The sequence below is a fragment of the Heptranchias perlo genome, chromosome 5, assembly GCF_035084215.1.
Source record: "Heptranchias perlo isolate sHepPer1 chromosome 5, sHepPer1.hap1, whole genome shotgun sequence".
NCBI classification, from domain to species: Eukaryota; Metazoa; Chordata; class Chondrichthyes; order Hexanchiformes; family Hexanchidae; genus Heptranchias; species Heptranchias perlo.
In genome coordinates, this window is record NC_090329.1 from 59,595,831 (window position 1) to 59,620,864 (window position 25,034).

The 25,034-nt window shown below is 42.3% G+C and overlaps 1 protein-coding gene and 1 non-coding gene across 2 annotated transcripts; one reads left to right on the top strand and one right to left on the bottom strand.

Moving 5' to 3' along the window:
* Positions 1-619: 619 nt before the first annotated feature.
* On the bottom strand, positions 620-702 carry trnal-cag (transfer RNA leucine (anticodon CAG)). Its single transcript has one exon. It is a non-coding gene; the product is annotated as a tRNA-Leu (tRNA).
* A 6,222-nt stretch (positions 703-6,924) lies between these two features.
* On the top strand, positions 6,925-24,986 carry c5h8orf74 (chromosome 5 C8orf74 homolog). The gene is made up of 4 exons (XM_067983779.1): positions 6,925-7,003; positions 9,153-9,345; positions 19,988-20,391; positions 24,648-24,986. Exons 1-4 carry the CDS (start codon positions 6,956-6,958, stop codon positions 24,849-24,851), a joined length of 849 nt encoding a protein of 282 aa, XP_067839880.1. The 5' UTR covers positions 6,925-6,955; the 3' UTR covers positions 24,852-24,986.
* Positions 24,987-25,034: the final 48 nt, after the last annotated feature.

The following is a 25,034-nucleotide window of genomic DNA, read 5'->3' on the forward strand; positions in this document are numbered from 1 at the left end:
GGACATTTTTAGAAGATAAAATGCATGTTGTTGTAAAGTCAATATGAAAAGGAGTCTGTATGAGAGAACTTTGTAGCATTTATTATAGTAATCTCAATCCACATAATTTTGTGACTTTTTTTCAAATATTAGGTTTTGCTAGCGTTTATAAATGCAAGATTATAGAGATTGAACGATTATTTATTTCACTTTGAATGAGTAAATGCAAAGAGATCAACACGTACATGCAAGTGTGATGTTTAATTCTTATGCTATTAAATATGTACGTTTAAAAAAGTATTTACTGTGTGGTAAATCTACCCACTTTCTAGTATTTAATTCATTTTTCTCTTGCTTCATTAATTACGGAAACTACCAGTGGAGAGGGTAGTGCTAACGCTTTATTTGCAGCTTTACGTGTGGCATTAACACTCCCACTCCTTGTCGGTTTTTAATTGATTAAAGAGGAAGGGCGCGATGCCACGCAGTTCCATTACCGTCGCCGGAAAACAGTTTGACAAATTCGAAGATTGGGAATTGAAATGCTTTCTATCAGCTGTAGAGAGTTACACATTTCTCTTTTGGACATTTTCAGTTAATTTCTGCTCAATGCAGCAAAACAGTTGGACGAAAATAGATTTGTCAGAAGTGGGATTCGAACCCACGCCTCCAGAGGAGACTGCGACCTGAACGCAGCGCCTTAGACCGCTCGGCCATCCTGACCTATGAGCTAACAGCTAAAGAGACCGTATTCAGACTACACAATATGTTGCTTTTTAAAATACTTTTTTTCGACCCTGTTATTTTGATTAAATGATTCAACGTGGCAACTTGCGCCCTTTACTCTGTTTGTAATGTAACCTCCTTACGTGATACTACATAAACAGAAGATGGTGGGGGAGGAAATTTTGGGAATATGGGCGACTGTACGGATGAGGGAATAATAAAGACTTAAATATATAAGTTTAAAGGATATTTAATAATTTAAACAAATTTTGAACCATGCCATACCTTATGGTAACCTCTCACCAAGAAAAAATCATGATGTCCCACTTTAGAGGTACAGATCGCAATGGGAATAGATCATCATAAATGCTAGCTTGTGGCTAGAGTCTGCAACTGCATGCAGACTTAATGAATTGTTTTTACCATTTCATCATCTATTCTCTAATAACATGTAAAGAGTTAAGCTATCATATAATGTAAGTTCACAAATAGAACTTAATTGCATTGGAGACCCCTTTCACAATGCCACTTGTAGGTGTAACAGCTACTGCAGGTTAACGTTGACACTTTTAGAATGGATTTTGCCATAAACAGATCTTGAGTTTTCAATATATATATCAACCATCACCAAATTCAGATTATCCGATCATTTATCTCACTGCTGTTTGTGGGACCTTGCTGTGCTCAAGTTGGCTGCTGGGTTTTCCTACATTTCAGCAGTGACTACACTTAAAAATGCTTCATTATCTGTGATGCACTTTGGGATGTGCTGAGTCATGAAAGGTGCTATATAAATGCAAGTTCTTTATTAGTCAAATGCCCATGGTATTGGCCAAGTGGAATGAAATATAAGGGAAGATAATCGGACCAACGCAGGGAAGGGGAGAGGGGGAGAGAGGGAAGAAAGGAGTGAAAAGGGGAGGGGAGAGGAGGGGAGTAAAGAGGACAAGAAAGGGAGGACGGGAGGGCAGAGATGAAGATGAGAGAGAGAGGGGGTCGGGGTGAGAATGGGGAATGTGGTTAGGGAAGGGGACATGGGATGGGAGAATGCTGGATAGCGGACTCTGTGTTCCTGGCCTGGGAAATCTTCTTAGTGGAGTAGGGGTTAGCAGTCTGTCAATCTGTGCCTGGGTCAGACCTGCAAAACTGTATGACAGCAGTCTGGCAGTGCCTGGCAGAATAGCTGCAATATTGCCTCAGCTGGCAGAGGGGCAGCAGAGTGGTCCGAAAGCCAGGAAATACTGGGAGCAGGGGAGAGGAAATACCCTCAGGGCTACAGTGACATTATCCACTGTCAATCTTAATGCAACTTTAAGCAGTGTCAGCTTGCAGAGAAGGCAAGGTAGTTAGATAGAACTGTGATGAGGCCTTGGGAGCTCTGATTTCATTTCTGTGTGGGGGGAAGGATGGGAAGTGAGGAGAAAAGCTTTCTTACTCCCAGAATCATTGTGTGAGGCTACGCATTGCGTCATGCACAGGATTGAATGGAGTAGTTCAGAGGCAGCCAGTAACAGAGTTTTCAGGGAGGAGTGCCTTTACAAAGACAAAGAGGGAATGGCTGCAAAATATTCCACTTGGGATATTCAGAGAGAAGGGGGCACAATGTGGTTGGGATATCTCTGGTTTTGCTAGGAAGAGGCAATAGGCTTTCCGAAGTTGTAAACAAATCAACCTATTAGTTAACTGCCTAACAAAGGCTGCTGGAAGTAAATGGCTTTTTTTTTATTGGTTCACGGGTGTGGGCATCGCTGGCAAGGCCAGCATTTATTGCCCATCCCTAATTGCCCTTGAGAAGTTGGTGGTGAGCCGCCTTCTTGAACTGCCGCAGTCTGTGTGGTGAAGGTTCTCCCACAGTGCTGTTAGGTAGGGAGTTCCAGGATTTTGACCCAGCGACGATGAAGGAACGGCGATATATTTCCAAGTCAGGATGGTGTGTGACTTGGAGGGGAACGTGCAGGTGGTGTTGTTCCCATGTGCCTGCTGCCCTTGTCCTTAGGAGGTGCTGTTGAAGAAGCCTTGCAGAGTTGCTGCAGCACATCCTGTAGATGGTACACACTGCAGCCACGGTGCACTCGTGATGAAGGGAATGAATGTTTAGGGTGGTGGATGGGGTACCAAACAAGCGGGCTGCTTTGTCCTGGATGGTGTCGAGCTTCTTGAGTGTTGTTGGAGCTGCACTCATCCAGGCAAGTGGAGAGTATTCCATCACACTGCTGACTTGTGCCTTGTAGATGGTGTAAAGGCTTTGGGGAGTCAGGAGGTGAGTCACTCGCCGCAGAATACCCAACCTCTGACCTGCTCTTGTAGCCACAGTATTTATGTGGCTGGTCCAGTTTAGTTTCTGGTCAATGGTGACCCCCAGGATGTTGATGGTGGGGGATTCGGCAATGGTAATGCCATTGAATGTCATGGGGAAGTGGTTAGACTCTCTCTTGGTTGGAGATGGTCATTGCCTGGCACTTGTCTGGCGCAAATGTTACTTGTCACTTATCAGCCCAAGCCTGGATGTTGTCCAGGTCTTGCTGCATGCGGGCATGGACTGTTTCATTAGCTGAGGGATTGCGAATGGAACTGAACACTGTGCAATCATCAGCGAGCATCCCCATTTCTGATCTTATGATGGAGGGAAGGTCATTGATGAAGCAGCTGAAGATGGTTGGGCCTAGGACACTGCCCTGAGGAACTCCTGCAGCAATGTCCTGGGGCTGAGATGATTGGCCTCCTACAATCACTACCATCTTCCTTTGTGCTAGGTATGACTCCAGCCACTGGAGAGTTTTCCCCCTGATTCCCATTGACTTCAATTTTACTAGGGCTCATTGGTGCCACACTTGGTCAAATGCTGCCTTGATGTCAAGGGCAGTCACTCTCACCTCACCTCTGGAATTCAGCTCTTTTGTCCATGTTTGGACCAAGGCTGTAATGAGGTCTGGAGTCGAGTGGTCCTGGCGGAACCCAAACTGAGCATTGGTGAGCAGGTTATTGGTGAGTAAGTGCCGCTTGATAGTACTGTCGATGACACCTTCCATCACTTTGCTGATGATTGAGAGTAGACTGATGGGGTGGTAATTGGCTGGATTGGATTTGTCCTGCTTTTTGTGGACAGGTCATACCTGGGCAATTTTCCACATTGTCGGGTAGATGCCAGTATTGTAGCTGTACTGGAACAGTTTGGCTAGAGGTGCAGCTAGTTCTGGAACACAAGTCTTCAGCACTACAGCCGGGATGTTGTCGGGGCCCATAACCTTTGCTGTATCCAGTGCACTCAGCCATTTCTTGATATCACGTGGAGTGAATCGAATTGGCTGAAGACTGGATTCTGTGATGGTGGGGATATCGGGAGGAGGCCGAGATGGATCTTCCGCTCGGCACCTCTGGATGAAGATGGTTGCAAAAGCTTCAGCTCTGTCTTTTGCAGTCACGTGCTGACTCTGCCATCATTGAGGATGGGGATGTTTACAGACCCTCCTCCTCCTGTTTAGTTGTTTAATTGTCCACCACCATTCACGACTGGATGCGGCAGGACTACAGAGCTTTGATCTGATCCGTCGGTTGTGGATTCGCTTAGCTCTGTCTATAGCATGTTGCTTCTGCTGTTTAGCATGCATGTAGTCCTGTGTTATAGCTTCACCAGGTTGGCACCTCATTTTTAGGTATGCCTGGTGCTGCTCCTGGCATTCTTTTCTACACTCCTCATTGAATCAGGGTTGATCCCCTGGCTTGTTGGTAATGGTCGAGTGAGGAATATGCTGGGCCATGAGGCTACAGATTGTGCTGGAATACAGTTCTGCTGCTGCTGATGGCCCACAGCACCTCATGGATGTCCAATTCTTGAGATGCTAGATCTGTTCTGAATCTATTCCATTTAGCATGGTGGTAGTGCCACACAACACGTTGGATGGTGTCCTCAGTGCGAAGACGGGACTTCGTCTCCTCGAGGACTGTGCGGTGGTCACTCCTACCAATACTGTCATGGACAGATGCATCTGTGACTGGTAGATTGGTGAGGACGAGGTCAAGTAGGTTTTTCCCTCGTGTGGTTTGACTCACTGCCTGCCGCAGGCCCAGTCTGACAGCTATGTCCTTCAGGACTTGGCCAGCTCGGTGCTACCGAGCCACTCTTGGTGATGGACATTGAAGTCCCCCACCCAGAGTCCATTCTGTGTCCTCGCTACCCTCAGTCCTTCCTCCAAGTGGTGCTCAACATGGATGAGGCCTGATTCATCAGCTGAGGAAGGGCGGTAGGTGGTAATCAGCAGGAGGTTTCTCTTGCCCATATTTGACCTGATGCCATGAGATTTCATGGATTCCAGAGACAATGTTGAGGACTCCCAAAACCATTCCCTCCTGACTGTGTATCACTGTACCGCCACCTTTGGTGAGTCTGTCCTGCAGGTGGGACAGGACATACCCAGGGATGGTGATGGAAGAGTCTGGGGCATTGGCTGAAAGGTATGATTCTGTGAGTATGGCTATGTCAGGCTGTTGCTTGACTAGTCTGCAGGACAGCTCTCTCAATGTTGGCACAAGTCCCCAGATGTTGGTGTGGAGGACTTTGCAGGGTCGACTGGACTTGGTTTACTTTTGTCATGTCCAGCGCCTAGTGGTCCAATGCTGGGTGGTACAACTGTGCGGCTTGCTAGGCTATTTCAGAGGGTGATTAAGAATCAACCACATTGCTGTGGGTCTGGAGTCACACATAGGCCAGGGCAGGTAAGGACGGCAGGTTTCCTTCCCGAAAGGGGCATTAGTGAACCAGAATGGGTTTTTATGACAATCTGGTAGTTTCATGGCCACCATTACTGATACTAGTTTTTTAGTCTGTATTTTATTTAATTGAATTTAAATTCCCCAGCTGCCATTGGCGGGATTGGAACTCGTGACTCCGGATTATTAGTCCAGTAACATAACCACTATGCTACTGTACCCAATAGTGTTAAGTGTATGAGTTCTGGGAGATTCGAAAATATTGGTTTGCAATACTGCTTTTTTACTTGAATCCACGCCCCATCACAGCCCCTTCCACAGGCTCCTGCTGCTTGTGCTCTCTTCCTCAGCAGTTCCTTGCTGTCTTTTCCCCATTACCAAACCTGCAGCCTCCCACCCTACTTATTAAAGTTTGCACTTTAGCTTAACTTTTGAAATGCTAGCATTGCGTTCCATACCACTGGCACTATAGCAATATCATTGCCAAAAATGGCAATGATGTAGGATGTACATTTACAGTTTCCTGGGTATTGCTTGATGTATCTTTTGAGAGGGAAGGGCACAGGAAAAAACTGTGAATCATTTCTTCAGGAAATTAAAAGGGTCAGATAGCGTGTATGGTAGATTGAGGTGGAAACTATGATTTTGTCAGTATCAAGTGATGCACTTCCAAATTACTAAAGACTTGGTGCGAGAGTGCCTGGCTCCCCCATGGTTCTACAGTCCACGAGGATCCCACATTTTACATTCACTGGGTGACATGGTAATTAATGTAGGAAGCATCCCAACAGAGGGGCCACTCTATTTATTTTTCCTGTGCTCAGACTCCCATTCTCAGCCAATCAGCAGTCCTCTGAATTATGTATTTATTTACCCCTCCCCTCCTCCTCCCCTTTCCCCCTTGTGTCTCCCACCCTCCCTATCCCTGCCATCATTCAGACTACCAACCCCATTTTGAGGACACATTTAAGGCGATTCTTAGAGAAATGCTCTGTTTGATAGGGCCAGGGATGTTCAGTAATAGAAATGCATACACATTTTAAAATTATGACAGACACCAAACATTTTATTAGATGGATATAAAGTTACCCTGTGTGAATAACAATTTTTGTTACTTGGAAATCTGATGCTTTAAAAGAATGATGATTTTGAAGCCTTTTGAAAATGACCAAATACTCAAAAATACAATTTCTTCCACCAATAAAATAGACCCACCGACTTTTACCTGAAACACAGAAAGGCCATTTTTTCTCTCGTTGATTGACAGGTGTTCCTTAGGGCGCAGAGAAAGAGAAACTAACTCAATGAGAACAAGGCAAAATACCAATATAAACAGAATACAAAAGAAATGTAAATAGAGACGAGACAATACGGATGGGGATGGGGGGGGGGGGAGGATATTATAAGATGTTTTAAAACAACTGTTGAAAAAGCCCCAAATCCCAATGAAACAACCAAAGCCTGACTCGCGCTCCAGAAACTATCGCGAGACCTGCCCGGGCACTTGTCCCCGGTGTGATGATAACGGCGACCCTTAGCAACCATGAGCTGCTTAACAGCGGAGGATGTGCGGGAGGTGGTGAAACTCCAGGTAAAATAAATAAACACCGACCGACCTCCGCGGGGTTTAAATCAAGCTGTTGACCCAGTCGTCGGTCAGCCATTCCCGGCTCAATCAAAAAAAAATCTAACAGGCTTTTTCCATGTCCCTCTGACATGCTGAGAATGAGCAAGAAAACTGCAGCTCTGTTACCATGGCTCTGTTCAACGGTAACCCCCCACTGCATCCCCATCCTCTCACCAACCCCCCTGCATCCCCATCCTCTCACCAACCCCCCGCATCCCCATCCTCTCACCAACCCCCCTGCATCCCCATCCTCTCACCAACCCCCCGCATCCCCATCCTCTCACCAACCCCCCGCATCCCCATCCTCTCACCAACCCCCCTGCATCCCCATCCTCTCACCAACCCCCCTGCATCCCCATCCTCTCACCAACCCCCCTGCATCCCCATCCTCTCACCAACCCCCCGCATCCCCATCCTCTCACCAACCCCCCTGCATCCCCATCCTCTCACCAACCCCCCGCATCCCCATCCTCTCACCAACCCCCCGCATCCCCATCCTCTCACCAACCCCCCGCATCCCCATCCTCTCACCAACCCCCCTGCATCCCCATCCTCTCACCAACCCCCCTGCATCCCCATCCTCTCACCAACCCCCCGCATCCCCATCCTCTCACCAACCCCCCTGCATCCCCATCCTCTCACCAACCCCCCTGCATCCCCATCCTCTCACCAACCCCCCGCATCCCCATCCCCCCACCATGAAGATAGATTTTTTTCCATTAAATTGAATACCAATGTAACAATTTCAAAATACTGCGTATGCTGCAACTCTGAAATAAAAACAGAAAATGCTGGAAACACTCAGCGAGTCAGGCAGCAACTGTGGAGAGAAACAGAATTAACGTTTCAGGTCGATAACCTTTAATCAGAACTTTCAGCAAAGTACCAAGACTGTTTTTCTCCATCACAATGGCACAGGCTCTCATATTATTCCTTTGATAGAAAACTAATCATTACAGGAGCTCACAAATGATTGAAGTAAACCTTTAACATACAATGGTGCAGCAAACGAGTTCTTAGCTGCAGACAGTTTGCATATTAAGCATACTGTTATCAATTACCTTTGGATGAAAATTTCAAGATCAAAAAGATTCTGCCTACTCCCACAACCTGAACATCTCCAATTCTTCAGTTTAAATGTAGGAAAGGAGCAGCCTCCACCTTAAAGCTAAGCTATTATTTCTTTCACGTTTAGATATATCAGCCTACAAAGACAAAAATGTAATCTTGTCAAATAAATAACAATTAGTGTGGTGAGTAATTTCCTAATAATTTACAGGACATTAACAAATTAGAGTGAAGACTCTCATCATTAATTTAATTGACACACTGCCTATTGTACTGTTACCAATCCTTAATTAAATGTAAATAACCTCATTCCAGAATTAACTCTTCGAGAAAATTTTGTAGGTGCAGAGAAATCCAGGCTCCTTCACCAGTGCATTTCTTTCTGATTTTCAGCTCACATACTAATATTACAGTATTAAAAGTAATGACTGGAGTATGTTGATTACTGTAACCATCCTATATCATTAAAATACAAACTTTAAAACAATTTTAAATATAATTTAAAAACAAAAACTTTACTGCAGCTCATCCACCTGATGTTGCCTTTTCTCATTCTCTCTCTCATTACTTCAACTTTTACTTTACTTCTAACAAATATATACAAGATTGGAATAGTCGAGTGCCTTGTAGCAGGTTGTATGTTAGGGACTGGTATTTGTTGCATTGGAATACCTTGGGAATTGTGCCCAGTTAGTGAGTTGACTCTAATTTCACAAAAGGCTCCTGTTTAGGAGGACAATTCCTTATTAATATATATCCTAAAACCCCTCATTACAACATAATTCATAAAATATGCTGATAAAGTAATGTATTACAGGAATATATCATCTCATAGGAGTGAGGCATCACTTCTGTGCAATGAAATGTTCTTCTAGTACGTGACTTTATCAGCATGCTTTGTGAATTAATCTTACCCAGTTACATTTATTAAGATTTATATTAATTTCCACACTTTATCCACATTTTGTTATGTAAAGCTAATTCATAATTGGTTTAAAAAAGTTTGTCTCAAAGTACACTTGTAATTTTATTTGTTTGGTTTTAGAAAGAAGATGGCCGCTGTCATTTAATTAAATTGCTGAAATGGGAAGTTTTTGATGAAGAGAAAGATTTAAGACCAGGCATTCTTCTTGACTATCTGTATAATACTATTATATTTGCTGCCGAAAAAGGATTTCCATGGCCCAGTGTGGCACTGGCAGTCCATTTTTCAGAGGAGCTACTTTACGAAACTAAAGGTAATAATAATATGCAAGTTGTTGTAATGGTTTTTATGAGGGCGTTAGCTCAGAGACATTGCTGGTTAAATAGCTGTCACTAATTAGTGAATTTAGAGACATAGGAAAATTGCCTCTGTTTAAAATATTCTAATATATGCCCACAGGTATTGCTCATGGGTAGCCTGGGACTTGGAGGGCATGTTCTGATGTTTACTGTGGTCCCATTGCAAATATGATGGCATTTACCCAGCAAATGTGTACAACACTTTCCAGAATGTGTTTAAGATGCAAATAGCTTTGTTCTCCTTGCTGCTTCAAATGTCTTACTTCCATTTCTTTACATTATAAAATATTTATTTTTTTGTTCCACCTTCCATGATAGATTTGCAGTTCTTTCTGAAGGTGCTGTTGCTGTAGCACTGCTCTGTGGTCATTTTTAATTTTTGATGCTGTTTTCTGCTATCCATGCCTCATAAATTGTACATTTCGTGCCTAGTCAATTAGATATTTAATTGGCAACTTAGTTGATAAGTGTTTATTTCAGCCAAACACTAATTTTTTGTCCGATAAATGTGTGAAATCCTGCAGCGAGAACACTTTTGAAATGTGACTTCTTTGAAATAGTAATGTGGCATACATGCAATAATGCAAGAATTTTAATCATACAGATATATTTAAAACACAAGTTCAAGTTTCTTTAAATATCAGAAATGCCAGGAAGAGATAAGTGTGACTTAAAAATTTTGCAGCAATGTCTAAATTCATCTACCATGGGTATTATCACATGTATATCTATCTATATATTATTAAGATTCTTGGATATGGTGCACATGTCCTTTCCACAAACCCTTACTTCCTGTATCAAGATTTTACAAAGTAAACTATTTAGAAAATTATATTAGTAAAAACATAATTGAAAATATGGAAGTAGCAACATTATTTTAAGATTTTGGGATACTGTATTTAAACTTAATGAAAGGTAAGACAACAAAATGCTTGGACTGATTAAAGATTTCAGAAATTAGAGTGTTTTTCACTAAAGTTTGATTCTAAACTTGTTTTTGGTTTAATTAGCAAAGATTAGATAGAAATGGCAGTGGAGGTGGTATGCTGTAACTGCAGCATGTGGCAGTTTGTGGAGAGCAGTGTGATCCCAGGCAACCACATCTGCAGTAAGTGTCCGCAATTCGAGGAACTTTGTCTCAGAGTTGTTGAGCTGGAGTCCGAGATGCAGACATTGCAATGCATTAGGGAGGGGGAGAGTTACCTGGACACTTTAAGCCAGGAAGCAGTCACACCACTTAGGTTAGATAGTGGTTTAGATTTGGTTAGTGGTCAGGTAGGTAAGGGGTCCCCAGAACTAGCCATGTCTCTAGCCAAACTGTTCCAGTACAGCTACAACACTGACATCTACCCGACAATGTGGAAAATTGCCCAGCTATGTCCTGTCCACAAAAAGCAGGACAAATCCAATCCAGCCAATTATCGTCCCATCAGTCTACTCTCAGTCATCAGCAAAGTGATGGAAGGTGTCGTCGACAGTGCTATCAAGCGGCATTTACTCACCAATAACCTGCCCCCCGATGCTCAGTTTGGGTTCTGCCAGGACCACTCGGCTCCAGACCTCATTACAGCCTTGGTCCAAACATGGACAAAAGAGCTGAATTCCAGAGGTGAGGTGAGCGTGACTGCCCTTGACATCAAGGAAGCATTTGACTGAGTGTGGTACCAAGGAGCCCGAGTAAAATTGAAGTCAATGGGAATCAGGAGGAAAACTCTCCAGTGGCTGGAATCATATCTAGCACAAAGGAAGATGGTAGTGGTTGTTCGAGGCCTATCATCTCAGCCCCAGGATATTGCAGCAGGGGTTCCTCAGGGCAATGTCTTAGGCCCAACCATCTTCAGCTGCTTCATCAATGACCTTCCCTCCATCATAAGATCAGAAATGGGGATGTTCGCTGATGATTGCAGTGTTCAGTTCCATTCGCAACCCCTCAGATAATGAAGCAGTCCGTGTCCGCATGCAGCAAGAACCTGGACAACATCCAGGCTTGGGCTGATAAGTATCAAGTAACATTCGTGCCAGGCAATGACCATCTCCAACCAAGAGAGAGTCGAACCACCTCCCCTTGACATTCAACGGCATTACCATCGCCAAATCCCGCACCATCAACATCCTGGGAGTCACCGTTGACCAGAAACTTAACTGGACGAGACACATAAATACTGTGGCTACAAGCGCAGGTCAGAGGCTGGGTATTCTGCGGCGAGTGACTCACCTCCTGACTCCCCAAAGCCTTTCTATCATCTACTAGGCACAAGTCAGGAGTGCGATGGAATACTCTCCACTTGCCAGGATGAGTGCACCTCCAACAACACTCAAGAAGCTCGACACCATCCAGGACAAAGCAGTCTGGTTGATTGGCACCCCATCCACTACCCTAAACATTCACTCCCTTCACCACTGGTGCACCGTGGCTGCAGTGTGTACCATCCACAGGATACACTGCAGCAACTCTCCAAGGCTTCTTTGACAGCACCTTCCAAACCCGCGACCTCTACCACCTAGAAGGACAAGGACAGCAGGCACATGGGAACAACACCACCTGAATGTTCCCCTCCAAGTCACACACCATCCCGACTTGGAAATATATCGCTGTTCCTTCATCGTTCCTGGGTCAAAATCCTGGAACTCGCTACCTAACAGCACTGTGGAAGAACCTACACCACATGGACTGCAGCGGTTCAAGAAGGCAGCTCACCACCACCTACTCAAGGGCAATTAGGGATGGGCAATAAATGCTGGTCTTGCCAGCGACGCCCACATCCAATGAACGAATAAAAAAAGATGCAGTGATGGAGGAGCCTCAGCCTTTGACCTTGTCCAACAGGTACGGGGTATTTGCTACCTGTATGGATGAGAACAAAGACTGCGGGGAGGGTGGGCAAATTGACCACAGCACCGTGGTACAGGAAGCCATTCAAGTGGGGGGAGCGAAAAGAAATGTGGTAGTGTTAGGGCATAGTATAGTCAGGGGGATAGATACTGTTCTCTGCAGCCGCGACCGGGAGTCCCAAAGGATGTGTTGCCTGCCCGGTGCCAGGGTTAAGGACATCTCCTTGTGGCTGGAGAAGAACTTGAAGTGGGGGTGGGGGGGAGGATCCAGTTGTCATGGTCCACATAGGAACGAACGACATAGGTAGAACTCGAAATGAGGTTCAACTGAGGGAGTTTAAGGAGCTAGCGTCCAAATTAAAAAGCAGAACCTCAAAGGTAATAATCTCTGGATTACTACCTAAGCCATGCACAAATTGGCATTGGGACAAACAGATTAGATAGTTAAATGCATAGTCAAAAGAGTGGTGAGGGAAGCAGCTGTTTCATTTCATGGGGCATTGGCACCAGTACTGGGGAAAGAGGGAGCTGTTCTGTTGGGACGGGCTCCACTTAAACTGGGCTGGGACCAGAATCCTGGCAAATCGAATAACTAGGGCGGTAGATAGGGCTTTAACTAATAAGTGAGGGGGGGGGAAGAGTTCAGGTAAGTGTACATTTATAAGTCTAAAGAGAGAAATCAAGGCTGTAGAGTAGCGATTTGGGTAAAAACAAGCAGAGTGTGTTAGGAAGGGACAGAGAGTTTAATAAAGGTATTAGGGCATTAGTGACTAAGGTCAAATCAGGGATAAATAGAAAAAAGTTAAAATTAAAGGTGCTATATCTGAATGCACAAAGCGTTCGTAACAAGATAGATGAATTAATGGCACAAATAGAGATAAACAGGTTTGATCTAGTAGCCTTTACTGAGACGTGGTTGCAGGGTGACCAAAGTTGGGAACTAAATATTCCAGGGTATTTGACTTTTAGAAAAGATAGGCAAAATGGAAAAGGAGGGGAATAGCCCTGATAATAAAGGATGAGATAAAGGCAGTAGTGAGAAGGATTTTTAGCTCAGAAAATCAGGATGTAGAATCAGTATGGGTGGAGCTAAGAAATAACAAGGGGTAGAAAGCACTGTTAGGAGTAGTTTATAGGCCCCCTAACAGTAGTTATAGTGTTGAACAGAGTATAAATCAGGAAATTAGAGGAGCATGTAACAAGGATAATGCAATAATCGTGAGGAACTTTAATCCTCATATAGACCGGCCAAACCAAATTGGCAAAAGTAGTTTGGAGGATGAGTTCACGGAATGCATTCGAGACAGTTTTCTAGAATATGTTGAGGAACCAACTAGGGAACAGGCTATTTTAGATCTAGTATTGTGTAATGCGACAGGGTTAATTAGTAATCCTATAGTTAAGGATCCTCTGAGGCAGAGTGATCATAATATGATAGAATTTCATATTGAGTTTGAGAGTGATGTAGTTATGTTCGAAACTAGGGTCTTAAATTTTTAAAAAGCCTATTACGTAGTTGTGAGGGGCGAGTTGGCTAAGGGAGATTGCGAAATTAAATTAAAAGATATGACGGTAGATAAGCAATGGCGAACATTTAAAGAAATAATTCATAATTCTCAATGAATATACATTCCCTTGAGGAATAAAAACTCCATGGGAAAAATGATCCTAACTAGAGAAGTTAAGGATAATATTAGATTAAAAGAAAAGGCTTACAATATTGCCAGAAAGAGTATTAAGCCTGAGGATTGGGAGGGTTTTAGAAATCAGCAAAGGATGACCAAAACATTGATAGAGGGAGAAAATTGAATATGAGAGTAAACTAGCAAGAAATATAAAAACAGATTGTAAGATCTTCTACAAGTATATAAAAAGGAGATTAATGAAAGTAAACGTGAGTCCCTTAGAGGCAGAGACAGGAGAAATTATGATGGGGAATAAGGAAATGGCAGAGACGTTAAACAAATATTTTGTATCTGCCTTCACAGTAGAAGACACAAAAAACATACCGGAAATAGTGGGGAACCAAGGGTCTAATGAGAGTGAGAAACTTAAAGCAATTAAGATTAGTAAAGAAAAAGTACTGGAGAAATTAATGGGACTAAAAGCCGACAAATCCCTGGACCTGATGGCCCACATCCTAGGGTTTTAAAAAAGGTTGCTACAGAGATAGTGGATGCATTGGTTTTGATCTGCTAGAATTCACTAGGTGCTAGAATGGTCCCTGTTGATTGGAAGGTAGCAAATGGAAACCCACTATTCAAGAAAGGAGGGAGAGAGAAAACAGGGAGTAATAGGCCAGTTAGCCTGACATCAGTAGTAGGAAAAATGCTAGAATCTATTATTAAGAACATAGTAACAGGGCACTTAGAAAATTATAATATGATTAGGCAGAGTCAACACGGTTTTATGAAAGGGAAATCGTGTTTGACAAATCTATTAGAGTTTTTTGAGGGTGTAACGAGCAGGGTATATATAGGGAAACCAGTGGATGTAGTATATTTGGATTTTCAAAAGACATTCAATAAGGTGCCACACAAGATGGTGTTAAACAAGATTAGGGCTCATAGGATTGGGGGTAATATATTAGCATGGATTGAGGATTGGATAACGGACAGAAATCAGAGTGTAGGAATAAACGGGTCATTTTCAGGTTGGCAGGTTGTAACTAGTGGGGTGCTGCAAGGATCAATGCTTGGGCCTCAGCTGTTTACAATCTATATCAATGACTTAGATGAGGGGACCGAGTGCAATGTATCCAAGTTTGCTGATGATACAAAGCTAGGTGAGAAGCTGTAAGGGGGACGCAAAGAGGCTGCAAAGGAATATGGACAGGTTAAGTGATTGGGCAAGAAGGTGGCAGATGGAATGTAATGTGGGGAAATGTGAAATTATCCACTTTGGTAGGAAGAATAGAAAAGCAGAATATTTTTTAAAAGGTGAGAGATTAAGAAATGTTGGTAGTCAGAGGGATTTGGGTGTCCTTGTACACGAATCACAGAAAGTTAACATGCAGGTACAGCAAGCAATTAGGAAGGCAGACGTTTGCCTTTATTGCAAGGGAGTTGGAGTATAAGAGTAAGGAGGTCTTGCTGCAAATATATAGAGCTCTGGTGAGACCACACCTGGAGTATTGTGTACAGTTTGGTCTCCTTACCTAAGGAAGGATATACTTGCCTTAGAGGGGGTGAAACGAAGGTTCACTAGATTGATTCCTGGGATGAGAGGGTTATCCTATGAGGAGAGATTGAGTAGAATGGGCCTATATTCTCTGGAGTTTAGAAGAATGAGAGGTAATCTCATTGAAACGTATAAAATTTTTAGAGGGCTTGACAGGATAGATGCTGAGAGGCTGTTTCCTCTGGCTGGAGTATCTAGAACTAGCGGTCATAGTCTCGAGATAAGGGGTCGGCCATTCAGAACCGAAATGAGGAAAAGATTATTCACTCAGAGTGTTGTGAATCTTTGGAATTCTTTACCCTAGAGGGCTGTGGATACTCAGTTGTTGAGTATGTTCAAGATTGAGATTGATGGATATTTGGATACTAAGGGAATCAAGGGACATGGGGATAGGGCGGGACAGTGAAGTTGAAGTAGAAGGTCAGTCATGAACTTACTGAATGGCGGATCAGGCTCGAGGGGCCGTATGGCCTACTTCTCCTATTTCTTATGTTCTTATGTTAAAGCTTACCCATGTGAAAACAGCAAGCTCAACTAAATCAGCCCTATGATTCATCTCACAACCTTCCCATTGAAAAGCTGGATTAATTACCTTGGTAGTGTCTTCATTCTATGAGAGAAGCATTCTCCATATAGCACAGGAGTGTTTCCCTTGTTCTGTTGGCCCTGGGGTATGATGAGATGTCATGAAATTGTTCTAAACACGATTGGCTGTTGCTGCCCTTTATAAAAAGGCAATCAGCGTACTTGATCGTTAGTTCATTTTGGCCTATTCCAGAGTATCTGGGTACATCATAATATATCATTTTTTAAATGATAAACCCTGTTTCAAAGGCCATGGGGATGCATGAGAAGGAGTGTAGCATTTGGAAAATGCAACACTTGAAGAATGGAAACACTATCAAGATAAATAATCCATCTCTCTTTTTCATTCTTCATTGTTCACACACTGCAGGAGCATGCCAAAGTAGTAACATTTAGGAGGATGGAGACTTCTGTAATGAAGTTTCAGCCACAACTTAGAGGATAGTTTAGTCCTAAAGTGGCATCGGGATCCTATTGACGTCTTAGGACCCTGATCTAAATACCTAACAACTGTGTGCTTGATTCAGGCAGTCACCTCGGCCAACTATTCCGGAAAAATGATGACAAACATAGCAGCGGTGAGAATGGGGTAGGAAGTTCTTCCATGGGGCGGGTGGACTCAAATCTCCTTCATGGTATGGGCCTTAATTCATCCTTTGGGTTCACTATCTGCCAGGCTGTAACTTTGGAGAAGAGGTTCCACCATCTACTTAGCCAATGTTTCCATAATGATTTACTCAATGTTTTATTACCATAAGAAAGATATTCTTGATGTGAATTATGAAATGTTCTGCACCTTTAATGTAGCTTTGTAACACCTCTACTCAAGAGGGAGAAAGTGATAAATTAGGTTACTATAAACCAGTCAGCTTAACCTGGGTAGTGGGCAAGCATCTAGAGGCCATAACCAGCACAGGTTTGTAACATGCAAGTTTTGTCTGACAAATTTAATAGCATTAATTAAGGGAATTATAGAGTATATTGATAAATGAAATGATAAGGTGCTGCACAGGAGGTTTGTTGATAAAGTTAAGGCATATGGTATTAAAGGGAGTGTGGCAGCATGGATAGGAAATTGGTTAAAGGATAGAGAACAGAAAGTAGTGGCAAATGGATTTTTTTTGGACTGGTGCGATGATCCCCAGGGGTCGGTGATGGGGAATTTTTTTCTTGTATAGAAAGTCTTTGGATTTGGATATGGAAGCACAATATCAAAATTTGCAGACCACAAAAATAGGTAAAGTGTTTATCTGTGAAGAGGACTGTAAGCAACTTCAGGAGGAGATAGTGAAGTTAGTAGATTGGGCAGATAGATGTCCGGTGAAACTTAATGCAAAGAAATATGAGATGTTGCAGTTAGGGAGGAAGAGGTGTAGAGGAGCAGAAAGACATAGGGGTTCAGATGCACAGATTTTTAAAAGTCAGAGGACGTTGATAAAGCTGTAAAAACAAAAGCATATTGGATCCAAGGTTGTAAAAATAGGAGCACAGAATACTAAAGCAAAGAAGTAATGCTAAACCTATATATATCATTGGTTAGGCTGCAGTTAGAATATTATCCAGTTTTGGCCACCGCACTTTAGGAAAGATGTCAAGATCATGGAGAGGGTACAGAAGGAGTTGCTAAGGTGCTAATGACAGAAAATATGTAGGATGACATATTTCCAACATCAACATTTTATTTCAATATGTCTGCCACCACTTTCAATAAGAATATGTATTCAGTGTCTGCCACCACTTTCAATAAGAATATGTATTCAGTGTATGCCACCACTTTCAATAAGACATCCTAGAAGTGATGGCAGAGTTAGGGGAGCTGGTGGAACAGCTTTCCCCTGGATTTTCCATGGCTTTATTCTGTGTATTAGTTCCATTGTTGCCCACATTGATCTTTTCCCTCTTACCTTTCTTCCCTAGTGGCATATATCTGTTCTGTACTCTGTAAAGTATTTCTAATCATGATCCACTTTTTTTCCATGCTTTCCCCACTCTAACAGTGCTGCCCAGTCGGGTTTCTTTACATCATCCCTCATCTTTCAAAATTTGTCTCTCTAAATGTTTCTATTGTATTCATTCTCTTTTCCATCATAAATCTAACCTTAAATTTTACAGCAGGGAATATTTCGTTCCCAGTCTTGTCTGGCTAAAGCCAAGTTTCTGTCAAAGCTGTAACATCATGTCCCTTTATGCTAATGAATGTCTCTAGTTCTTTGACTTTATTTCTAAGGCTTTGCACATTCACACATAAACACTGGAAACCCGATACATTCATACTCCTTAGTACACTTTTTCTTCTATTTCTTCTTTATTTCTTTCCGCTAGGACTCTGGTCCCATTCCGGTTCAGTTGGAGCCCGTCCCAGGGGTACAACTCCTTCCTGTCCCAGTACTGGTGCCATTGCCCCACACCAGTTTTTCAGTCACGCATTCACCCTTCTGATCTGTCTATCCCTATGCCAATTAGCATGTGGCTCGGGTAGTAATCCTGAGATTACCACCCATGTGGTCCTGCTTTTTAATTTAGTTCCTAGCTTCTGATATTCCCTTAGCAGAACCTCCTCCTTGTTCTTCCTTATGTTGTTGGTGCTGACATGGACCACAACAACTGGATCCTCCCCCTCCCTTTCCAAGTTCCTCTCCATTTGCTCCGAGATGACCTTTACCCTTCCACCAGGTAGGCAACACACCCTCCTGGACTCTTATCCCCCTGATTATAGAATCCCTATGACTACAACCTTTCTATTCTGATCCGCCTTCCCCCCCACCCCCCCCTGCCTCCACTCACCTTGGACTACTTTGCTCCTTTACTATATTTAATCTTATTTTTTCCCCATATGTTTTAAGATTTAGCCTCTTCCTGCCTCGCTAATTTGGGTATTTCCCTACTGCTCTATCTAGCCTCTCGGCATGGACATTGTTAACAGTTTAGTATAGTTGAAGCTCATCCCATATATAGAACTTTCCTGTGGCCCACAACTTATCCTAATGCCCTAGGTCTGAAATCCTCCTTTCTACACCATTTATCTAACCATATGTTGATCTGTCTAATCTATTCCCTAACAGCCTGGCACATTGCATTGGGAGGAATCTTGAAATTACTACCCTGGAGGTCCTTTTTATTCTAACACCTAAATCTTCAAACTCCCTTTGCAAGACTTCCATCCTGTTCTTCTTTATGTCAGTGGTTCCAGCATAAACCAAGACTTCAGGCTGTTCACTTTCCATTTTCAAAATATTGCCTGTCCACTCCTTTATGTCCCATACTCTGTTACATAGGAGGCAACAGACCATAGATGATTCCTAGTCATGGCTGCAGAAAATTACAACTGGCCCTTTCTTAGTTCCATTACTTCTTCCATCCCCACCCACAATCATTCTGCATAGACCCATGGCATTGCTCATAGTTTCCCTCCCCAGGTAACAGTCCTCGTGTGTGTCATAGGTATTCAGCACTGTATACCTATGAGACAACTTGAGATCTTGAGGTGTTTCCTACACTACCTCGACCCAAGTCCTCCTCCTTCCACAGCGGTTGTTCACCTACCTTCCTTCCTCTGGCTCATTTTTCCTCTCTCAATGTGGAATGACCAGCTTCTAGAACATGCACTCAAAGAACCCTTCATCATTCTGTGTTATGCGAATATTTTTCAACTGTTCCTCCAGCTCCAAAACTTTGAACTTGAATAAGTCCACTTGAAGACACTTCTTACACCGGCTGTTTTGGATAGCCATGGTTTCCAAAAACTTCTGCATCATGCATCTTCTGCACAACACAGGTTAGCACTGTCCTACTATGATAAAGGGACTCACAGGACTCAAAAACTCACTCGGCTGCTTTCTCACTCTGCTGGCCTTGATTTCCATCCTATAGCTTCTTTATCATCCTTTTTCTCTGTTCCTTCTAATACTGTTATCCACTCCTAAAATTACCACTAAGGCGGTAAGTAAATTGAGAAAACAAATAATAAATTATTTCATTTTGTTTTGTTTTCATTTTCAGGGAAAACTATGCAAGATGCTGTTGGGAAATTGAGGGATAAATGTGAACAGTACCAAAACAAACTGAATCCTAATTATCTCCAACATTTAGTCAATCATTTCCTTAGAACTTTCTTCAGACATTATCGTCTCTACCAGTTTGTTCTGTGTGAAGTCAGAGAGCTTGACCAAACCATACAAAACCTTGAGGTTCATGTACCCCAAGAAGTACCACCTCTCAAGGATGGTATAGATGTTGAGCTTTGGAAATACCAGCAACACATAGCTGTACTCAATGAGGCTGAAGCTCAGTTACGGGCCAATATGACAGTTTTCCGTGAGACCTGGCAGTTGAAAAGTGAACAAGAACTGGAGAAATTTTATGAGGACCTCAAAATTCAAGATAAAGAAGTGATTGAAAGAACTGTAAGTGAGCCTTTCCCTCCTTTTAATCACTCGCAACTACCTGCCTTTGAATGTGTCGATTTGTAGTGTCACAAAGTTTTACCTGTGGCAGTCTTCTAGGGGAAATAAGCTAGAGGAACTAGGATTAGGCTCATTTATTATGGCAGACAAGACACTGGAGTATTAATGTAAACTTTTAACAGGAATAGGCAAGATTTTCTAACAAAATATACTCCATAAAATTTGGTTTCACGATGGCTGTGCCTTCCTATGTTTCTATTTGAACAAAAATATGTTGTCAAATGGGATTAAATTGGGATCAGGTATAAGTGGTTGTTAAAGCAGCCTTGTTTCGCTAAGGCCCTGTCTGTGAGTCTACACTGCAATTTTTTAGCATTAGTCAAAAGCAAAATTGCTTCATACTGCTGCTCTGGTTGTAGCGTAAATGCAGCCTTCGTGTACCTTCAGCAGGAGTATAGTACAGCTTCATGTCTACCCAGTCAAGAGAAAAAAATGTAGAAAGTAAATCAGTCAGGTGTTGACATACATTAGCAACATTGCAATTGAATACTACATCTGTAAATTCTATTTTAACCCTAAGCAAAGAAGGAATGAACTTGTATTTATATAGTGCCTTTCATATCCTCAGCACTTCACAGCTAATGAATTACTTTTGAAGTATAGTTACTGTTAATATTTAGGCACTATGCCATACTTACCATAAGTAAAAAAATTGAAAGTTTTAAAGTTGAATTCTTTTCAGACCTTTGCAGTCTAGATACAGTATTAGAAGAACAATTGTTTGTGATTTTTGTGTCTTTGATTTTGAGCTTGGTACTGTTCAGCATAAATATAAAATATTGGACTTTGTGAGTGTTTTAAGCATTCATATGATAATATCACACAATATAATTTGTAGGTTTCATATTTTATTCTGAAAAATCCTTTTTTTTGCATTTGGCAAATTTAACAGCAGAGGGCAGGACTGTCCAGCCTGCAGACCTCTCCACAGCCAATTCCACAGTGACATTTGCATGACTGTCTTCCCCCCCACCCCCCACTTCACTCCTTCCTCACCAAGTTAGTATATGCCCTTCTTCAGGAGATCTAGTAGAGACTGAAGGAGCAGGCCTTCTCTCCTTTTATGACAAGTGATGTAATACTAATATCATTGCTATGAAACACTGCAGACAGGTTGAGAAAAGCAGCACTCTATGTATGAAATACTACCTTTTGCTATTTCTGTGAATGTGTAGTAGTAATGTTAATGAAAAACAATGTCTCTAATTAATTATCTTGTTAACCCTGTAGTATTATTATTATTTGTAATCTAGTTAATCATTGGGGAGGTAATTCTTCTTGTTCACTTGTTAAGCATATAGAATCAGAATACCCACCATCCAAACCCCATAAGAGCGCGGAGCAAGAATTTTGATCCACTGGTGACCTGCAATCCTTCCCACACCAGAGCTTCCAGGGCTAGGATATTTAAATAAAGCAGGTGGGTGCCTGCACCGGTAGGGGTGCACCTTGGGCACCCAATATAGTGGGTGGGAGGGGCGGAAGATACAGCACTGCATTGCTGTGTGGGAGTGCAGCCTGCAGGCTAATCTGCTAATCTGCCTCCTTTATACGACAGGTAATTTGAAATCTTTATGCCTAAAAATTCTGGGGTCTTCCTGGATATGGCCCTGGCCTGGAAACCCCCGTGGTCTCCACTTCAGCTGCTCTATTGAACTGGATGCCAGAATTATGCCGGCGTCCAGATCAGTTGGGGTAAAGGAGGCGGGTTCAGCAGGAAATTCAGCAGGAGATGCCATCTTGCCACATTTCCCGCTTCCCTCTTTACATCACGCCTTCAGTGGGGCAGGTGGAATCTCCACCCGGCCACACACCCAATAGGAATTTCCAGCAAGTATTCTTCTCGGTGGAGAGACCCCAAGGAAATTTGGAGTCATCATATACTTGTGTGAAAAGTAGAGGAAAATTTCAACAGAGAAAGACCAGCCTGTTGAATACCACTTAAAAGCACAGCAGGCTTATTTTTTACATGTTCAGTAATGTACATCACTCCCTCATTCAGTATTATAGGGAATCCCCAAGAATTCACCTCAGAAAGTATAATATGAAAGTACACCTGTAATCTTCTTCCATCGGATGCAAACAATGTTTGAAATGGAAAATTGATACTTTCCATTCCCACAAGCAGTCCCTTGCACCATTCTTGAAATAGCCATTTTGCAAGTAATTAGCACGTGACATGATGGGGTTGATTTTAAACCCCAAGAAATGGTGGGCTGGGGGCGGGTGGGAGTTGAAAATAGTTGTTTTTTTGGATCACAACCGCAAAATTTTCGGACTTTGCATTCCCAATGCAATGCCTGTACTTTTCCGCGCCAACGTTAAACCCAGAAATAAAGCCGGGTTGCGGTTGCGACCCAAAAAACAACTATTTTCAACTTCCACCTGCTCCCAACCCACCCGTTCTTGGGGTTTAAAATCACCCCCGATGAGTGATAACATTACCTCAGACTATATCAGCTAGAATTTTCTCTTATCCCCCTCCCACGCTTAATAAAAATAAACCTGTTAACAGGGATCAACATTAGAGTCCACATTCTTCAGGTGTACACAGATGCTTCTGCTATTATTTTGAATGTGTAGAAATAATGTTAAAGAAATACAGTACCATACCTCGAGTATGTGAAATGTTAATCTGACAGGTAGGTTGTTGATCCCACCCCATTCCCCCAAATGTGCCACTGAATCCTCCCTCCCAGCCTCCTGATGTGCATCTGTTGCACCACCCTTTGTTGCTTTCACTTTTGTAAATTGTAAACAATTTTACAACACCAAGTTATAGTCCAGCAATTTTATTTTAAATTCACAAGCTTTCGGAGGCTTGTGAATTTAAAATAAAATTGCTGGACTCTAACTTGGTGTTGTAAAATTGTTTACAATTGTCAACCCCAGTCCATCACTGGCATCTCCACATCTTCACTTTTGTAGTGAGAGAGGGTGAAGAATCAGGACTGGGAGGAAGAGCTATCTCAGTCTCCCCTGCACTCTGAGACTGGTCTATGTTTCCTATAATGAGCCTATTTTAATAATAGCATGTGCTAATGAGTAAGCTAACTAATGTGTCTGACCCTCTGCCTGACTTAGCATGACTTTTTATTGTTAGCTGTTTGGAACCAAGATTCTCTCTTTGACGTTTTCTAATAACCTTTTTATGTTGTATGGTGTTCCATGCACTGGTCTCCGTATTCACTTCTCTTCTTGCCTGAGGACCTACAATGTCCCAAATGCTAAAGGACAGATCCACTTCCGTGCTTTTAGCTTTAACTGGAAACCTGATGGCAACTCGGGCGATCCATGGAAATACAAGTCTCTGAAGCTGTTATGTTTCTGGTCATACTAAAGAGTACTGCTGTTTGCAGGAGTACCTCATACATGCAGTAGACATCAGTCTGTGAATATAAATCCACCTTAAATATTTTATCCACCCTAATGATCCACTGAATGGATGGACAATGTGAGGTAAATGTGCAGCTCCTTGTAATTTGATGTGCATTAACTTTAATGGAAAATTACGGGCTGTGGGTGTGCAATTTTGTGATATATGCACCCAGCACAGAAGTTGCACATTGGAATTGTTTTCTCCATATTTCTAGGCCTTCGCCTATGCTACTCTAAATATAATCACTAGAAAGTGGGAAGGAGTAGCATTGTTCCTGTGGTTCTCCCTCCCTTTGACTCACCACAACCCCACAATGGCATATTTGAATTCAGGAGTTCAGAGCATTTGGAGAATTATAAGTGCATGTTACACCCCCTGAAGCAGAGCGCTGCACTTCCATGTTGCCCATTACTTTTGCTTTAACAAGAAGTGCATAGTATCCCACAAATCTGGACTACGTGAAGTAGAAGATCTACAGATCCTTAAAGGTTTTGTGTTTATGATCTAAAGTAAATTTTACAAGCTTCACATTCTAATTAGTATAACCATTGACAATATGAAGCTATTTGCTCATTCGTCAGAAGCCACTTGACTAAGTTAGTAATTGTTGGACAGTTTGATTGCCTGAAGAAAATATTCCTGTGCCATAGAATTTGGGTAACAAGTAATGTAGAGTTTCACGAATAGAGCTCATTATTGTGGGGCTACAGCAGATTAACTGCAAAGATTATCTCTCTTTCATTGTGTTAGTTTAACATTTACTTGCTGATTTGGAAGCTGCTTGTTATTTTACTGTAACAATCTGTTTAATTTTCAGATTTTAGAAAAAATTGTCAAGGATGCCCATGATATACAGGTTACGGTAACTTCTGAAATTCTGCAAAAAGAGGTTGAAACTGCATTTCAAATCCTGGATTTAAAACTCCAGAAGAGAATCGTACCCCTTCCAGTTTCCAGATCTTTTCTATCCTCTGCAACAAAGGAAACTAAAGCTGGAAAAATAAGTATTAAGAAGAAATAGAAACATTTTAAGTATTCCATTTATTAATTGTTAGACATTTTTAACAAAATAAAAGTCTTTATATACAATGTGAGGGAAGTCTGATTATTGAGTGAAAGTCAATAATCAAAGCCATCATCATTTGCACATTTATTGGATACTTCCTGTTAAGTTATTGTCTTACATTGTGTTTTATATTTATAT